Source organism: Coregonus lavaretus (genome assembly GCF_964263955.1).
Source record: "Coregonus lavaretus genome assembly, chromosome: 15".
Taxonomy (NCBI): Eukaryota; Metazoa; Chordata; class Actinopteri; order Salmoniformes; family Salmonidae; genus Coregonus; species Coregonus lavaretus.
In genome coordinates this window covers 8530852-8550024 of record NC_140002.1, presented here as the reverse complement: position 1 = coordinate 8550024, position 19173 = coordinate 8530852, and the positions used below count along the sequence as shown (strand labels likewise).

Below are 19173 nucleotides of genomic sequence, written 5' to 3'. Positions count from 1 at the left end.
AGCTAATACAAATTATCATGAATTAATCATGACATTTCACAAATCTCTCATTTTGTTTTACAGATGTGATTTGTAATAAAGAGGCTGTTCGACAATAACACTGTCAAAATGACTCAATGTGTGAGAGAGAAGAACTACGCAGTAATAATTTGCCATCATTTACTTCATGTGCATAATTGCACCCGAGACATTCTCAAACACTTGAAAATAAAATGAAATAACAGAACACATGTCAAAAAAATGCCGATATGTGGTATGCCATGCAGCAAAGACGTTAACAGGATCATGCTATGACATTAGGAACATGGCTGTGACACAAATGATGTCCAACAATCATGCAGGTCAGAACTTTGGGAGGTGGAGGGATGAGATCCCATGCCATGGCTGAAATAAATAATGTCATTGTTGCCTAAAACTATATATTTAGATATGCTTGTGAAGATATAAAATCCTAACTGAACAAACATATAAATAATTACAATACGAAAGGGGTCAGATTGATCAAATGTTGTGTGTGTTAAATTATAAACAAACAAAATTAAAGGAGAGAAGTTGTGCATAGCGCTGTTTAAGAAGCTAGTAGGCGGCGTGGAGGAGAAAGAAGGAATAGCAGTTGTGATGTTTATTTGCGGCGAATACTCATTTGCATACATGTGCTTCATAAATCCGATTCTAAAGGTATAATCTTTAAACCAGCAATGATCATTGAAACTGGTTCAATAGCAGCCTCAACTGTGCATGTCTGATACATTTGGCTCTAACTGTCAGCTGAAGTAACTGTCAGCTGAAATAACTGTCAGCTGAAATAACTGTCAGCTGAAATAACTAACTGTCATCTGCAATAACTGTGGGTGGATTAAGGTGTGCATAAAAGTTGAGAATTGTATTTACTAGTGAGATGTAGGCTGTAACACGTATCACAGTGGTCGTGATTCTTACACAGTGGTCTCCTAAGGATTGACATACTAGCATATTTGTTAACGTTGGTAACATCTGTGACAGACTATCATATGAGTTTACAATTGAGAAGGATACAGCAATGCTACGAATGCAATGTGTGCTCAAAATGTACTATTTCTACAAATCATGATAGTTCTGTGTGGGTAACACACCAAATGAGTCTCATCTCATGTGACTAAGGCGGTGTCCCAAATGGCACCATATTCCCCTATGGTGCACTAATTTCGATCAGGGCCTATAGGGCTCTGGTCAAATATAGTGCACTATATAGGGAATAGGATATCATTTGTGACGCACACTTAGAGTTACCTATTGCTATTAATCAAAGTTGTAAAGGACATGCTGTAACTAATGCATGCAGCCTATAATAAGTATTCCCCCTTAGGGATTTAAACCTGATCAGTTATTTAAGTCACTAACTGTAAGGGGATTTTTGTATCGACACAACAGCTTGAGATATCCTGCTTCTTAGCCCATTAGTGCTGAAAGTTTGGCCTAGAGCCACATCAAAATACAGTGACCATTTCATGTTTCAAAAGTCTGCTTTACTAGCCCAACACATTCTTAGAGCTGGTTATGACATTGCCATGGATACTTGCCCAACAGACATATCAAGCTTATTCAGATGAAAAGGGTTCTGGGTAGAACACTAAGACCATACAAATGTAATTAAATGTTAAACAGATATTATTATTATAGTGAGGCAAGCAAGCGAATAAAATAAAAAAATAAAAAAGTGGACCTTCTTGTTCATAGACTATAGCGACCTTAGTTCAACACCTGGAGACCTAATCAAGAGATGTTAGCCTGTTGGGAGGATAAAATAGGTATAGTTCAGCTATAATCCAAGGGGAAGTTGTGTATCTCTTTACTGGAAGCTTGGGGACATAATTTTAGCTATAATTGTGCAAAATGTCAGTACAACTTTTCAATTTTTCAGATGTATTTTTTATTTTTGAGAAATGTGAAGATGGGCATCAATTAAACATTTAAATACATTTGTATGATCGAACCCTCCAAAACCTTTTGGAACCCTTTTTAGTAAGAGTGCAGCGAATACAACACAAAATATACTCTTTACTTGTAACATAGGGAGGCAAAAACACTGATGAACATGGTCAAATGTCCTGCTGTTATGTCCAAAATGGACAAAGAGTTCGAAGGAAGTATGGTGCAGACTTCTCCAGAGGTTGGGCCGGGGACCGTTATGACATTAATGGAAAAAATTGGCTCTAATGCTTCATAAAAAAAATCTAATTATATAATGTTACTTTAGGGTCAGGGCTGTGAGGGAAAGCTGTCAGGGAGATGGGGCTGCCTGCAGAGATGTGGTGATGTCTTTGCCACTCAGGCAGAGAGACCTCGGGCTAATACTGTAGATGGCCATAAATTACTATCACAACTTCTCCTAATGCGAGGGGAAAGCTGAGACGTAAATCTCAGAAATCTGACAGGAAATCTGAAAGTTGCTCTTGGTACCGTTCCACATCCACATTTCACGTGAATTAAGACAAAAACAAAGGTTTAGAGGCTACTTTCTCTACTTCATATCACAAAGGAGTTTAATTGATATATGGGTTTACAACCACTTCCATTTCAGAAAATGTCTTCTTTCAAAAGTTAAGTTGGCTTGCCAGTCCTTAGTATAAGATCTTAGCACTTACCCCTTTTGAATCGATGGTTCCAGGTTTGGCATTGAACTTCACTGTCTTTAGACGTGCTCGTTCTTTCCTCTCAACCCTGCCAGTGCCAGGACAGAGACACATGGACACAAACAGTCATCCTAGAGTGAATTTTCCATTTCTCCAATGCTCTCTGCTTGAATTGATTTGTTTTAAAACAATGTTTGTGCTTGTCATCTTTGTGTGGTTTCACTCAGTTGTCACATGCAGGTGCAGCAGCACCCCCTGGCCTACCACACCTATTGCATCTTTGAACTTGAGATGGGTTAAATGGACTGGTAACTAAATGATGTAGGCTTGGAGACAGTAAACCTATATAATCTCTCACATAAGTCTAATTTAAAAGTAGCTGGCGTAAAATTATGTTTTTCTTGCTGTAAAATGATACAACAAATGTTAATTTTGTTGTGGGAACAGGAATCAAGAAATGTTTTCTTTCAGCCACTCATGCAAATTTGCAAAAAGGTAGGGACGTAAAGTCCACTGTCCCCCAGAAGCTAACCTTTTGGTTAAGCACTGTGAAGTTTAGTTGAGCAAATCCACCACTCACCTCCTCTTGCTGGGGATGACCCCCATCTCTTCGCTGTCCCCATCAGGGGTCACCCTCCGGGCCTGCCACCATTCATCGTCTGAGGCGTTGATGACGTGGAGGATGTCCCCATACCTGAAGCTGAGGCCCTGGCTAGGGAGTCCACTGTCTTTGGCCTTCTCATAGTCAAACAGTGCCCTGTGAGGGTAACAGAGGGAGACATGCTATTATATAATTATTACGTTAAATGCCATCTACTCAGGATGACTTTTACTGAGTCCAAAAGAGACCCACCTGACGTAAAGGGAGCGTTTCTGATTGGTTCGGAGGGATCCGGACCCAGAGCTCATGCTATGGTTCATCATCTGTTCCCGCAGATCATGGATTTTGGCCTCGAAACGCCCGTACTCTGCAAGGGAAAGACAACAACACCCAGGATTACAATAACGTTCTGTTTTACACTCTACATTGCAAAGGAAAGCGAGGAGAATCTGTTCAGAACAGTAACCTAGGCTGGCCCTGGTCAAAAGTAGTGCACTGTGTAGGGAATAGGGTGCCATTTAGGATGTATCCCTAAAGGATTATGGTGACATTTAGTGTGCATCAGTAAACAAAGAGAGAGCAACAAATTAAAATGCTTACATTTCAAATGGACAGAACCAATATTTTCTACTTCTTTATATTGATTGATGATGTATGTACAATATGTATTACTATGTAAAATACACCATATATACAAAAGTATGTGGACACCCCTTCAAGTTAGTGGATTCGTCTATTTCAGCCACACCCGTTGCTGACAGGTGTATAAAATCGAGCACACAGCCATGCAATCTCCATAGACAAACATTGGCAGTAGAATGGCCTTACTGAAGAGCTCAGTGACTTTCAACGTGGCACCGTCATAGGATGCCACATTTCCAACAAGTCAGTTCGTCAAATGTCTGCACTGCTAGAGTTGCCCCGGTCAACTGTAAGTGCTGTTATTGTGAAGTAGAAATGTCTAGGAGCAACAACGGCTCAGCCGCGAAGTGGTAGGCCACACAAGCTCACAGAACGAGACCGCCGAATGCTGAAGCGGGTTGCGCATAAAAATCATCTGTCCTCGGTTACAACACTCACTACAGAGTTCCATACTGCCTCTGGAAGTAACGTCAGCACAATAACTGTTCGTCGGGAGCTTCATGAAATGGGTTTCCATGGCGTTCTCTGGAGTGATGAATCACGCTTCACCATCTGGCAGTCCGACGGACGAATCTGGGTTTGGCAGTTGCCAGGAGAAGGCTACCTGCCCCAATGCATAGTGCTAACTGTAAAGTTTGGTAGAGGAGGAATAATGGTCTGGGGTGGTTTTTCATGGTTCGGGCTTGGCCCCTTAGTTCCAGTGAAGAGAAATCTTAACGCTACAGCATGTAATGACATTCTAGACAATTCTGTGCTTCCAACTTTGTGGCAACAGTTTGGGGAAGGCCCTTTCCTGTTTCATCATGACAATGCCCCTGCGCACAAAGTGAGGTCCATACAGAAATGGTTTGTCGAGATTGGTGTGGAAGAACTTGACTGGCCTGCACAGAGCCCTGACCTCAACCCCATCGAACACCTTTGGGATGAATTGGGACGCCGACTGCGAGCCAGGCCTAATCGCCCAACATCAGTGCCCGACCTCACTAATGCTCTTGTGGCTGAATGGAAGCAAGTCCCGGCAGCAATGTTCCAACATCTAGTGGAAAGCCTTCCCAGAAGAGTGGAGGCTGTTATAGCAGCAAAAGGGGAACCAACTCCACATTAATGCCCATAATGCTGGAATGAGATGTTCGACGAGCAGGTGTCCAAATGCTTTTGGTCATGTAGTGTATGTACTGATTGATGCATGTATTATTTTGAGAAAAATATTATAATGGATGATTTTATTTCCATATAAAAATGTATGTGTGTGGGCCTCCCGAGTGGCGCAGTAGTCTAAGGCACTGCATCGCAGCGCTACAGGTGTCACTAAAGACCCGGGTTCAATCCCGGGCTGTGTCACAACCGGCCGTGATCGGGAGTCCCATAGGGCGGCGCACAATTGGCCCAGCGTCGTTAGGGGAGGGTTTGGCTGGGGGGGCTATACTTGGCTCATCGCGCTCTAGCAACTCCTTGTGGTGAGCCGGGCGCCTGCAGGCTGACCTCAGTCGTCAGTTGAATGGTGTTTCCTCCGACACATTGGTGCGGCTGGCTTCCGGGTTTAGCGGGCAGGTGTTAAGAAACGTTGTTTCTGAGGACGCATGACTCAACATTCGCCTCCTGAGCCAATTGGGGAGTTGCAGCGATAAGACAAGATCGAAAAAGGGGGTAAAACCAAAAATGTATGTGTGTCAAAGTCAATTTATTATTATATTTGGGTGAACTATCCCTGTACTGAAACACTGCTACAGCAGTCGCCTCTGCAGCAATGCAGCTAATGACTCACTTCAGCCTAAAGCCCACCCATACCTCGGTACAGCGGTCAGCTAGGCAGGACTGAGAGCGCATGACCCAGTCAATCAGACTAACCTTTGGACGGAGAGAGGTCATCATCCAGATGAACAGGTATAATCAAAAGGTTGTATACAAAATACTACTACACGAATCATCCAAAGAGGGAATCTGAGTCTTAAAGCCAATTTCTTCCCAGACACATGTGAGGTGCTTCCCCTGAGACTGCAGAGAATAAGAGCAGATTCACACAGGCTTGGCTGGCAGAGCTGTCCCTTCAATGAGAGAGATAACAATGTGCATTGAACCAGCAGGAAGACAATTCTCAGTGTTGATATGACATTATTCAGGCATTGTAATACTGAAGTGCAGAGAGAGAGAGAGACAGAGACAGAGACAGAGAGAGAGAGAGAGAGAGAGAGAGAGAGAGAGAGAGAGAGAGAGAGAGAGAGAGAGTACAACTTAAAACACCAAATAATGCATGCAGAGCAGAATTAGGCCAATACCCGCTAATTATCAAAATCCAGAAAAGAGACGTTAAATTCTATAACCACTTAAAAGGAAGCGATTCCCAAACCTTCCATAACAAAGCCATCACCTACAGAGAGATGAACTTGGAGAAGAGTCCCCTAAGTAAGATGGTCCTGGGGCTCTGTTCATAAACACAAACAGACCCCACAGAACCCCAGGACAACAACAACACAATTAGACCCAACCAAATCATGAGAAAACAAAAAGAGAATTACTTGACACATTGGAAAGAACAAACAAAAAAACAGAGCAAACTAGAATGCTATTTGGCCCTAAACAGAGAGTACACAGTGGCAGAATACCTGACCACTGTGACTGACCCAAACTTAAGGAAAGCTTTGACTATGTACAGACTCAGTGAGCATAGCCTTGCTATTGAGAAAGAAGACAGGCTATGTGCACACTGCCCACAAAATGAGGTGGAAACTGAGCTGCACTTCCTAACCTCCTACCAAATGTATGACCATATTAGAGACACATATTTCCCTCAGATTACAGCGATCCACAAAGAATTCGAAAACAAACCCAATTTTGATAAACTCCCTTATCTACTGGGTGAAAAACCACAGTGTGCCATCACAGCTGCAATATTTGTGACCTGTTGCCACAAGAAAAGGGCAACCAGTGAAGAACAAACACCATTGTAAATACAACCCGTATTTATGTTTATTTATTTTCCCATTTGTACTTTAACTATTTGCACATTGTTACAACACTGTATATATACATAATATGACATTTGAAATGTCTTTATTCTTTACTGTATATATTTATTGTTTATTTCACTTTTGTTTACTATCTACTTCACTTGCTTTGGCAATGTTAACATACGTTTCCCATGCCAATAAAGCCCTTAAATTGAAATTGAATTGAATTTAATTGAATTTAATTGAGAGAGAGAGAGAGAGAGAGAGAGAGAGAGAGAGAGAGAGAGAGAGAGAGAGAGAGAGAGAGAGAAAGAGAGAGAGAGAGAAAGAGAGAGAGAGAGAGAGAGAGAGAGAGAGAGAGAGAGAGAGAGAGAGAGAGAGAGAGAGAGAGAGAGAGAGAGAGAGAGAGAGAAAGAGAGAGAGAGAGAGAGAGAGAGAGAGAGAGAGAGAGAGAGAGAGAGAGAGAGAGAGAGAGAGAGAGAGAGAGAGAGAGAGAGAGAGAGAGAGAGACAGAGAGAGAGAGAAAGATACGGTGCTGTAACTAGATAAGGTTCTAAAACAGGTCTTGTAATGTGTCAACAGAGTAGTGTCATCTTTAGAAAAACCTTTTTGAGTGTGTCTAGAAATTGTAAAAAGATCCATTCCTCAAGCTTTGTATAGTTTGACAAAGATGCCAAGTCTACCGTCTTAATTTGAGATTTGTCTAATCTTGTTTTGCTCCACTTAAACATTAGTCCCTGGAGTAAAACAAATGTTGGGTCCTATACTTTTCATTACAACACAGCATGCAGAGAACAAAGCAATGCATACACACACATCAACTTGCAGAGCTTTCATTCATAATTATCCTCTCTTTCCCATACACATACACAGGCACACACACACACACACATACACAGGCACACACACACACACACAGGCACACACACACACACACACACGCACAGACACACACACACACACACACACACACACACAGCTGCCTAGCACACATACCTCTCTGTTGTGCTTCAGCTCCTCTATCCTCCTTTCTCTGCTACTACTAGTCTGTCTCACACTGGGGGCTGCTTTCCTGTCTCCTGTTTGCCTGGATACAGCACGCTCACTCATTCAGCACGTTCACTCACAGCCCTCTGACTTTGCCCAGCGCAACAGTAAGGAAGCTAACATGCATGAGGGAAGGAATATCTTTATCCTCTGGCAAGCTGAAGGAGGGATAGAGGAGAGAACAACTGGGAACGTGTTTGTAACAAGGAGTACGCAGGCAGCAGTGTTAACGTCCATTGGCTGCTATCCGAGTATAGTAGAGCGCAATCCCCAACAACCTGCCCACATTGGCTGAAGCTGCCATAGCATGGAAAAGGGGAGGGAAGCTTTTTTCATCCTCCAGTTACTGAAATCTATCAAAATGACTCTGCAGCAGTACGAAAAAGTATGAACATTTATGAAAATGTATGCACTCACTACTGTTAGTCACTCTGGATAAGAGCATCTGGTAAATTACTAACATTTAAAAATCAGATAAAGTAAATTAAGTGGAATGAATCCTATGACGGGCAGATTGGAAAACTAGTGGGCAGGAAGCCAATGAAAAAGGGATAAACCGAAAAGGATGATGCCACACCTCTAATAGTTTTTCATTTCTTATTCATTCATTATGCCGTTAAATACAGCAGTGTAAATCTAAGCTGTATATGCAACTGGGTAGACTATATTAGACTCCTGTCATGCACTGAACGGCTTTAATGATAGCCTGCCTGGAAACATTTGAGTCCATGTGGAATCCCTTGGATGAGTGTCAAACTCCTTACTAAAAAGTTCAAACAGAGAAATCACACCAGATGATAATAAAATCTGCACTGATGGGTTTTACCATACCAACAGATTTTGGCCCTTGAATTAATGTATGCAATTCAGACTCCATAAACGGGTGTCTTTCAGAGACATTACCATGAAGCAAACATGTATGTATGAAATGTATGATATAAGATTATATGATGTAATGTATGAAAGAATATTATAAAACAAGATGGCCGTTTGTTTCCATAAAGATAGTTTATCTCTGTGTATTGCTCCCTTTAGTATCACCTGATTCAAGCCCTCAAAGGTATAGCTTGGTAGTATTAGACAGCTGCCCAAATCTATCGCTCAAGCACTCTCAACACTCGGATCATGATGGAGCTTCTTTCTGACACAGGCATTGAGGGGGAAAATAGTGGTGGCACAACATGTTACATAGAGACAGGGTTATCCAAGATCCAAGGCTATCCAAGTAACTGAATCCTCTGTCATTTGGAACGCTTAAAATAACATAAAATGTGTCAGAAATAGTAATTATAGCAACTAAATTTACAGTCACCTAAACCATTGTCTAGGTTTCCCTAGGGCAAGGGTGTGAACATGTGCTTTAATATTAAATTACAAAATGACATTAGTTTCCTTACCCTAGTCTCGCTTTGCCATACCTCCAAAATCACATCGTTGTCAAACCTTCCTTGGAGTTCTAGGGAAGCCTGGTTCGTGACAAGGCTACCCTTACCCATGCTTTGGTTTGGTTTACCTGGCCACTGTCTCTAAATGCTAACTTTTTAGCACTTATGACACAAAACCAATGCAACTGAATATCCCTGATTTCAAATGTTTTTGTATTTCATCAATCATCTTGAACTAACTTTATTGAGCTACACAATACATTTTAAACACTTTGGGATGATTTGGATATGAAACGCAGAAATCAGAAAGATTTCTCATTCAAAACAAAAGCACACTGATATTTTGTAGAGAATGTATTTTTTGAAAATAAAGACATGAATAGTAGCCTATGTGTTTTGTTTTCCTCTCTGCAAGTACTTGAATGTGTCATGATGACTGGGTTTGTCAGTTACCTATATACATGTGTGGCAATAATAATAATAATAATAATAATAATATTAATAAAACAGGGACAAATACTAGGAACCAATTTACTAAGATTTGCACCGGTTCAATGTTGGTCTCAAATTTTTTTAAAGAATAAAACTAAACTAAAAAGTCTAAATAAATGAAAAATTAAACAGGCAATTAAATGGGTTGGCCTTGAGTTCCATTTTTAATTTCCCTCTTTAAAACGTGGTGCAAACTTCTAATGTAGTCAAAGGTTTAGAACATCTGGCCATTATCAAACAAATTCTAGGGAGAAAAGTGACAAAAAGTGCAAAAAGTTTAAAATAATTAAATGAGAATAGGATGTGTAGATGGATGGACGGAGTAGGATGTGTTGATGGATGGATGAATAGGATGTGTAGATGGATGGATGGAATAGGATGTGTTGATGGATGGATGGAATAGGATGTGTTGATGGATGGAATAGGATGTGTTGATGGATGGATGAATAGGATGTGTAGATGGATGGATGGAGTAGGATGTGTTGATGGATGGATGGAATAGGATGTGTTGATGGATGGATGGAATAGGATGTGTTGATGGATGGATGGAATAGGATGTGTTGATGGATGGATGGAATAGGATGTGTTGATGGATGGATGGAATAGGATGTGTTGATGGATGGATGGAATAGGATGTGTTGATGGATGGCTGGAATAGGATGTGTTGATGGATGGATGGAATAGGATGTGTTGATGGATAGATGGAATACAGTGAGGGGAAAAAGTATTTGATCCCCTGCTGATTTTGTACGTTTGCCCACTGACAAAGACATGATCAGTCTATCATTTTAATGGTAGGTTTATTTGAACAGTGAGAGACAGAATAACAACAACAAAATCCAGAGAAACGCATGTCAAAAATGTTATAAATTGATTTGCATTTTAATGAGGGAAATAAGTATTTGACCCCTCTGCAAAACATGACTCAGTACTTGGTGGCAAAACCCTTGTTGGCAATCACAGAGGTCAGACGTTTCTTGTAGTTGGCCACCAGGTTTGCACACATCTCAAGAGGGATTTTGTCCCACTGCTCTTTGCAGATCTTCTCCAAGTCATTAAGGTTTCAAGGCTGACGTTTGGCAACTCGAACCTTCAGCTCCTCCACACATTTTCTATGGGATTAAGGTCTGGAGACTGGCTAGGCCACTCCAGGACCTTAATGTGCTTCTTCTTGAGCCACTTCTTTGTTGCCTTGGCCATGTGTTTTGGGTCATTGTCATGCTGGAATACCCATCCACGACCCATTTTCAATGCCCTGGCTGAGGGAAGGAGGTTCTCACCCAAGATTTGACGGTACATGGCCCCGTCCATCGTCCCTTTGATGCAGTGACGTTGTCCTGTCCCCTTAGCAGAAAACACCCCGTAGGAAAGCATAATGTTTCCACCTCCATGTTTGACGGTGGGGATGGTGTTCTTGGGGTCATAGGCAGCATTCCTCCTCCTCCAAACACGGCGAGTTGAGTTGATGCCAAAGAGCTCGATTTTGGTCTCATCTGACCACAACACTTTCACCCAGTTCTCCTCGGAATCATTCAGATGTTCATTGGCAAACTTCAGACGGCCCTGTATATATGCTTTCTTGAGCAGGGGGACCTTGCGGGCGCTGCAGGATTTCAGTCCTTCACGGCGTAGTGTGTTACCAATTGTTTTCTTGGTGACTATGGTCCCAGCTGCCTTGAGATCATTGACAAGATCCTCCCATGTAGTTCTGGGCTGATTCCTCACCGTTCTCATGATCATTGCAACTCCACGAGGTGAGATCTTGCATGGTGCCCCAGGCCGAGGAAGATTGACAGTTATTTGGTGTTTCTTCCATTTGCGAATAATCGCACCAACTGTTGTCACCTTCTCACCAAGCTGCTTGGCGATGGTCTTGTAGCCCATTCCAGCCTTGTGTAGGTCTACAATCTTGTCCCTGACATCCTTGGAGAGCTCTTTGGTCTTGGCCATGGTGGAGAGTTTGTAATCTGATTGATTGATTGCTTACCCCTACAACTCATCCAGAATGCCGCAGCCCGTCTGGTGTTCAACCTTCCCAAGTTCTCTCACGTCACCCCCCTCCTCCGCACACTCCACTGGCTTCCAGTTGAAGCTCGCATCCGTTACAAGACCATGGTGCTTGCCTATGGAGCAGTGAGGGGAACGGCACCTCTGTACCTTCGGGCTCTGATCAGTCCCTACACCCAAACGAGGGCATTGCGTTCATCCACCTCTGGCCTGCTGGCTCCCCTTCCTCTGCGGAAGCATAGTTCCCGCTCAGCCCAGACAAAACTGTTCGCTGCTCTGGCACCCCAATGGTGGAACAAGCTCCCTCACGACGCCAGGACAGCGGAGTCACTCACCACCTTCCGGAGACATTTGAAACCCCACCTCTTTAAGGATTACCTGGGATAGGATAAAGTAATCCTTCTACCCCCCCCCCCCCCCCCCCCAAATTTTTTTTTTTTAAAGTGGTTTTCCCACTGGCTATAGGGTGAATGCACCAATTTGTGAGTCGTTCTGGATAAGAGCGTCTGCTAAATGACGTAAATGTGCCCTTGAGCAAGGCACTTAACCCTAATTGCTCCTGTAAGTCGCTCTGGATAAGAGCGTCTGCTAAATGACTAAAATGTAAAGTAAAATGTTCTGTGGACAGGTGTCTTTTATACAGGTAACAAGCTGAGATTAGGAGCACTCCCTTTAAGAGTGTGCTCCTAATCTCAGCTCGTTACCTGTATAAAAGACACCTGGGAGCCAGAAATCTTTCTGATTGAGAGGGGGTCAAATCCTTATTTCCCTCATTAAAATGCAAATCAATTTATAACATGTTTGACACGCGTTTTTCTGGATATTGTTGTTGTTATTCTTCTCACTGTTCAAATAAACCTACCATTAAAATTATAGACCCCTATTACTAGCCTGTTCAACCTCTATTTCGTAACGTCTGAGATCCCCAGAGATTGGAAAGCTGCCGTGGTCATCCCCCTCTTCAAAGGGGGTGACACTCTAGATCCAAACTGTTACAGACCTATATCCACCCTGCCCTACCTTTCGAAAGTATTTGAAAGCCAAGTTAACAAACAGATCACCGACCATTTCGAATCCCACCGTACCTTCTCCGCTATGCAATCCGGTTTCCGAGCTGGTCATGGGTGCACTTCAGCCACGCTCAAGGTCCTAAACGATATTATAACCGCGATCGATAATAGACAGTACTGTGCAGCCGTCTTCATCGACCTGGCCAAGGCTTTCGACTCTGTCAACCACCGCATTCTTATTGGCAGACTAAATAGCCTTGGTTGCTCAAATGACTGCCTCGCCTTGTTCACCAACTACTTCTCAGATAGAGTTCAATGTGTCAAATCGGAGGGCCTGTTGTCTGGACCTATGGCAGTCTCTATGGGGGTGCCACAGGGTTCAATTCTTGGGCCGACTCTTTTCTCCGTGTATATCAATGATGTCGCTCTTGCTGCTGGTGACTCTCAGATCCACCTCTACGCAGACGACACCATTTTGTATACATCTGGCCCTTCATTGGACACTGTGTTAACAAACCTCCAAACAAGCTTCAATGCCATACAACACTCCTTCAGTAGCCTCCAACTGCTCTTAAACACTAGTAAAACTAAATGCATGCTCTTCAATCGAACGCTGCTGGCACCCGCCCACCCGACTAGAATCACCACTCTCGACGGGTCTGACCTAGAGTATGTGGACAACTACAAATACCTAGGTGTCTGGTTAGACTGTAAACTCTCCTTCCAGACTCACATTAAGAATCTCCAATCCAAAGTTAAATCTAGAATCGGCTTCCTATTTCGCAACAAAGCCTCCTTCACTCATGCTGCCAAACATGCCCTCGTAAAACTGACTATCCTACCGATCCTTGACTTCGGCGATGTCATTTACAAAATAGCCTCCAACACTCTACTCAGCAAATTGGATGTAGTCTATCACAGTGCCATCCATTTTGTCTCCAAAGCCCCATACACTACCCACCACTGTGACCTGTACGCTCTTGTTGGCTGGTCCTCACTACATGTTCGTCGTCAAACCCACTGGCTCCAGGCCATCTATAAATCACTGCTAGGCAAATCCCCGCCTTATCTTAGCTCATTGGTCACCATAGCAGCACCCACCCGTAGTCTGCGCTCCAGCAGGTATATCTCACTGGTTATTCCCAAAGCCAACACCTCCTTTGGCCGCCATTCCTTCCAGTTCTCTGCTGCCAATGACTGGAACGAAATGCAAAAATCTCTGAAGCTGGAGACTCTTATCTCCCTCACTAACTTTAAGCATCAGTTGTCAGAGCACCTTACCGATCACTGCACCTGTACACAGCCCATCTGAAATTAGCCCACCCAACTACCTCATCCCTATATTGTTATTTATTTTGCTCTTTTGCACCCCAGTATCTCTTTTTGCACATAATCTCTTGCACATCTAGCATTCCAGTGTTAATACTAATTGTAATTATTTTGCACTATAGCCTATTTATTGCCTTACCTCCATAACTTGCTACATTTGCACACACTGTATATATATTTTCTGTTGTATTTTTTTGACTTTATGTTTTTTTACCCCATATGTAACTCTGTGTTGTTGTTTTTATCGCACTGCTTTGCTTTATCTTGGCCAGGTCGCAGTTGTAAATGAGAACTTGTTCTCAACTGGCTTACCTGGTTAAATAAAGGTGAAATAAAAAAATAATTAAAAAATGGATAAAAATCCTGCAGCGCACGCAAGGTCCCCCTGCTCAAGCCAGCGCATGTCCAGGCCCGTCTGAAGTTTGCCAATGACCATCTGGATGATTCGGAGAGGAATGGGAGAAGGTCATGTGGTCTGATGAGACAAAAATAGAGCTTTTTGGTCTAAACTCCACTCGCCGTGTTTGGAGGAAGAAGAAGGATGAGTACAACCCCAAGAACACCATCCCAACCGCATGGAGGTGGAAACATCATTCTTTGGGGATGCTTTTCTGCAAAGGGGACAGGACGACTGCACCGTATTGAGGGGAGGATGGATGGGGCCATGTATCGCGAGATCTTGGCCAACAACCTCCTCCCCTCAGTAAGAGTGTTGAAGATGAGTCGTGGCTGGGTCTTCCAGCATGACAACGACCAGAAACACACAGCCAGGGCAACTAAGGAGTGGCTCCGTAAGAAGCATCTCAAGGTCCTGGAGTGGCCTAGCCAGTCTCCAGACCTGAACCCAATAGAAAATCTTTGGAGGGAGCTGAAAGTCCGTATTGCCCAGCGACAGCCCCGAAACCTGAAGGATCTGGAGAAGGTCGGTATGGAGGAGTGGGCCAAAATCCCTGCTGCAGTGTGTGCAAACCTGGTCAAGACCTACAGGAAACGTATGATCTCTGTAATTGCAAACAAAGGTCTCTGTACCAAATATTAAGTTCTGCTTTTCTGATGTATCAAATACTTATGTCATGCAATAAAATGCAAATTAATTACTTAAAAATCATACAATGTGATTTTCTGGATTTTTGTTTTAGATTCCGTCTCTCACAGTTGAAGTGTACCTATGATAAACATTACAGACCTCTACATGCTTTGTAAGTAGGAAAACCTGCAAAATCGGCAGTGTATCAAATACTTGTTCTCCCCACTGTATCTGTGCAAGTAGAGTGAAATATGAAAGACAGGGTTCACCGCAGGCTGTTAAAGGGTAAAGTAGTGGTGGAGTGGAAGGATCAAAACGTTGACTAGCGTTGATTGAGACTTGAGGTTCTGTTTACGCTTGCATATCCAGTGATTAATCTTGCAATTTCTTTGACTTACAACGTAATGTCCATTAGATAGGCGATTCTGCATTATCAAAAGCGGTATTTTAACTTTCAGTAAAAATTTCACTGAGTTGAGGAATTTGATACACTGCCAAAAACTCTCAAATACGCAGGCAATTACTCAGCAGAAATGTATTTTATGGCAATGTACTGGTATTTACTAGACAATTACAGTTATGGCCCTTAAAAAGTTAAATGTACAGCCTCCCGAGTGGCAGAGTGGTCTAAGGCACTGCTTTGCAGTGCTAGCGGCGTCACTACAGCTCCGGGGCTGTGTCGCAACCGGCCGTGACTGGGAGAACCATGCGGCGGCGCACAATTGGCTCAGCGTTGTCCGGGTTATGGGAGGGTTTGGCCGGCCGCGATGTCCTTGTCCCATCGCGCTCTAGCGACTCCTGTGGCGGGCCGGGCGCATGCATGCTGACACAGTCACCAGTTGTTGGGTGTTTTCTCAGGCACATTGGTGTGGTTGGCTTCCGGGTTAAGCGAGCAGTGTGTCAAGAAGCAGTGCGGCTTGGCGGGGTCGTGTTTTGGAGGATGGATGGCTCTCGACCTTTGCCTCTCCCGAGTCCGTACGGGAGTTGCAGCGATGGAACAAGACTGTAACTACCAATTGGGGAGAAAAAGGGGTAAAAAGTACAAAAAAATAAAAATAAGTTACATTTACTTAACACTTTCCTGCAAGTGCTGTCAAATACTCCCAAATGTTCCTTCTTTGACCTGCTGTTGCCAAAGTCATAGGGAAAAAAGTCCTGACATTCATTAATTTGATTTTCAGCAATTATATTGGCACATTGCTAGTGAACTACATTTACATTTTACATTTTAGCAGACGCTCTTATCCAGAGCGATTAGGGTTAAGTGCCTTGCTCAAGAGCACATCGACAGATTTTTCACCTAGTCAGCTCAGGGATTCGAATCAGCGACCTTCTGGTTACTGGCCTAATGCTCTTAACCGCTAGGCTACTTGCCGCCCCAGTTATCTAACTTTCCAGATGGATGTGCCCAAAACAAGAAGGCAACAGGTTGTCATTGGTAAATACATTTCTACGACCAAATGTGCATTAATATTGTTATTCAGAATGTGTGTGTGCCTCTACAGCAGGGGTGGCAATCATTTTGGCTTGAGGGATTTAGACTTTCAGAAAAGGGGCAGATATTTACAAATATATAGATCCATTTTCATTTCTACATACTTTCTATATGATTTTAGACATTCAGGCATAGACTGAAGTCGTTTATCCAAAATAATAATTGTATCATTATTGCCTGATCTACTGTATGTTTGTGTTGGTGTGTGTGGGTGTGTCGGAGAGGGGGTGAGGTAGATATTGCAAGGTGGGAAGGTCAGGGACTAGAGAAAGGGGAGGTGGGGGGTGTCTGATACCAGGAGTAAGCCCGTGAATGAGCAGGGGTAAGTGGACTGGCCACACTCCAGTGACCCTTCCCTCAAACCCCCCCGTGAGGAACGTCCATGTTCAGAGCAGCCACTGGGGCCAGATTGCTCAACTTTGACCCTGGGCACTGATCACATGGCACAAACCTGGTGCTGGCGAAGGGGCCCGGCGTGGGGAGCACAAAGCAAGTTCTGACAGGTGAGAAAAGAGAGCAGTCGTCAGTGTGGGGAGCGATCGTCAGCAGGGAGTCCTGTGTGTCAGTCTGTTTTAGGTCACATCTCAACCACACGATTCAAGCAGACTCTTTCAAGTAGACCGTTTACTGCACTTAGTTAAAGTGGCACTGTAACTTACATCCCCAGTGTCAAAACAGCCTCCAACTTCATACCCTGTACTGATTCTGAGGACAATCTTCAAACAAACTGATTAGTAGCGGGACAATCTTTCCAGAATGCACCTTGACACAGTGATTCTGAAAGTCCAGGCCCATGACTCCCTCTTACTGCAGTCATCCCCTGAAGTACCGCCAAAAACAATTGCTGACTTTAATCCAACATGGCATGTCTTGGCACACCAATCAAAGCAACTCAGTGCACCACAGGCAATGTACTGGAGTTTTATAAGACGGAGATGGACAGAAAATGTCCCTCATGGGTTATTAGTGTTTATTTGCTTGTGTGAAATTATGTAAATATTTGTCCACAGGATTTGGTCATCCTAGGGCAGTGGTCACCAACCTTTTCTGAGCCTATGCAACATTAAAAACAGTCCTGTATGAGTGAGGGTTGGGTAGTGATGTGTTTGCTTTGTATTTTACTCACGGTGCCTGTATCTGATGATCAGTCTCTCAGAGGATAGAGAGAGAGAGCAGCAGAGGGTCCGCCTCTTACCGCCCAGGTAGCCGAGTTTGCACCTTCAGTTCAAAAAGGGGCAACTTCACCTACCTGATGTGCCAGGCAGCTTAATAAAGTGTACCTACAGCTAACAGCACGAGAGGAATTTAAAAAATAGGAGTGAGTATTTTATATTGTTGGCCTTTTTACAGAAATGTTTGGCGACTGCCTTGAAGATCAACGATCGACGGGTTGGTGACCACTGTCCTAGAGTGTGTTTTGTCATGTGCCTTCCACCTTGATCATGAAGCTCAGTGATTGGCTGTTACAGCTGACACTCACCCTCTGGCCTGTACTGAGCAATGATGGTGACAGTTTGGCCCGCCCCCTTTAGTGCTGCAGCCGCTTGCTCGTGGGTGGCCCCGCGTAGGTCGATGCCATTAACCTGCAGTGACAGAAAGACACACCCATCACTACATGAATTTTTACAACTGCAAACAAAACATATCAGGTTAAACAGGGCCCTCCCTCCTTCCCTCTCCCTCTCTTTCCACTCATCCCAATCCCTGTGTGTGTGTGTGTGTGTGTGTGTGTGTGTGTGTGTGTGTGTGTGTGTGTGTGTGTGTGTGTGTGTGTGTGTGTGTGTGTGACAGTGTGAGGAAGTGAAGAGACTAGGAAGTGAGAGACTACGTGCCTGAGAGAAAGAGAGGGAACAAGTTATTCTTAGACATGAAAATCAGGCCAGAGCTGAAATGCACCTTAACTGCCTACTCTAATCAAGGTACCAGGGCCAAAGAAGGCAAGCGCTGGTTGCACCCCAACCACAGTTTTACATCCGTTTTAATCAGTCATCCAGAGTGATTTGAGGACCCACCTTACATGGTTGAAATAATAAAAATACTGAATATAGAAAGAGATGTGTCTAACACGAGGGCCATCCCTTTAAACATGTTTTCCGAAGTTGCATCATTCCATGTCAGATTAGTGATGATTTATGACCAGTACATGTTTGCCACTGTGCCACTATGTGGCTTGATGCTACCGTGTTACTGCCATAGGCTACTGCTCTTTCCAACTTCATGTTTACCAAATTCCATGCCCATAACACGGAAACCAAACCATCTGTGTGCGCGAGCAGCGCAAAATAATTTCCAAGGACAAACTAGCAAGCACCAGCTAGCTAGCTAAATGTACAGAAATGTTTATTGTGATAGACAAATTCAACACGCGGTTCAATAGTTACAGCTAGGGGTGTAACAGTTCACCAAACCCACAGTTCTGCGGATTTGGGGTCACAGTTCAGTCCGGTTTTGGTACAGTGAGAAAATGTAATGCCAACCGTTACTGTAGTTAATTTTAGTTTATTTAAGAAAATACAAAGTGTTGGTATTCCTGGTTCCATATATGATCATTACAGCCTTCAGTTCACAGTAGTACCCT

At 43.5% G+C, this 19173-nt stretch overlaps 1 protein-coding gene across 4 annotated transcripts in view; it reads right to left on the bottom strand.

The window, feature by feature from the left end:
- Positions 1-19173, bottom strand: part of LOC311142979 (disks large homolog 2) — a gene marked incomplete at both ends in the record, with an annotated part of 224674 nt that overhangs the window by 16742 nt on the left and 188759 nt on the right. For all 4 annotated transcript variants that reach the window (XM_084178760.1, XM_084178762.1, XM_084178761.1 and 1 more), the window contains 4 exons: positions 2625-2700; positions 3193-3369; positions 3466-3580; positions 18076-18178. In XM_084178760.1, coding sequence (XP_084034886.1) covers positions 2625-2700; positions 3193-3369; positions 3466-3580; positions 18076-18178 — 471 coding nt within the window. The remainder of the gene's footprint in view (positions 1-2624; positions 2701-3192; positions 3370-3465; positions 3581-18075; positions 18179-19173) is intronic.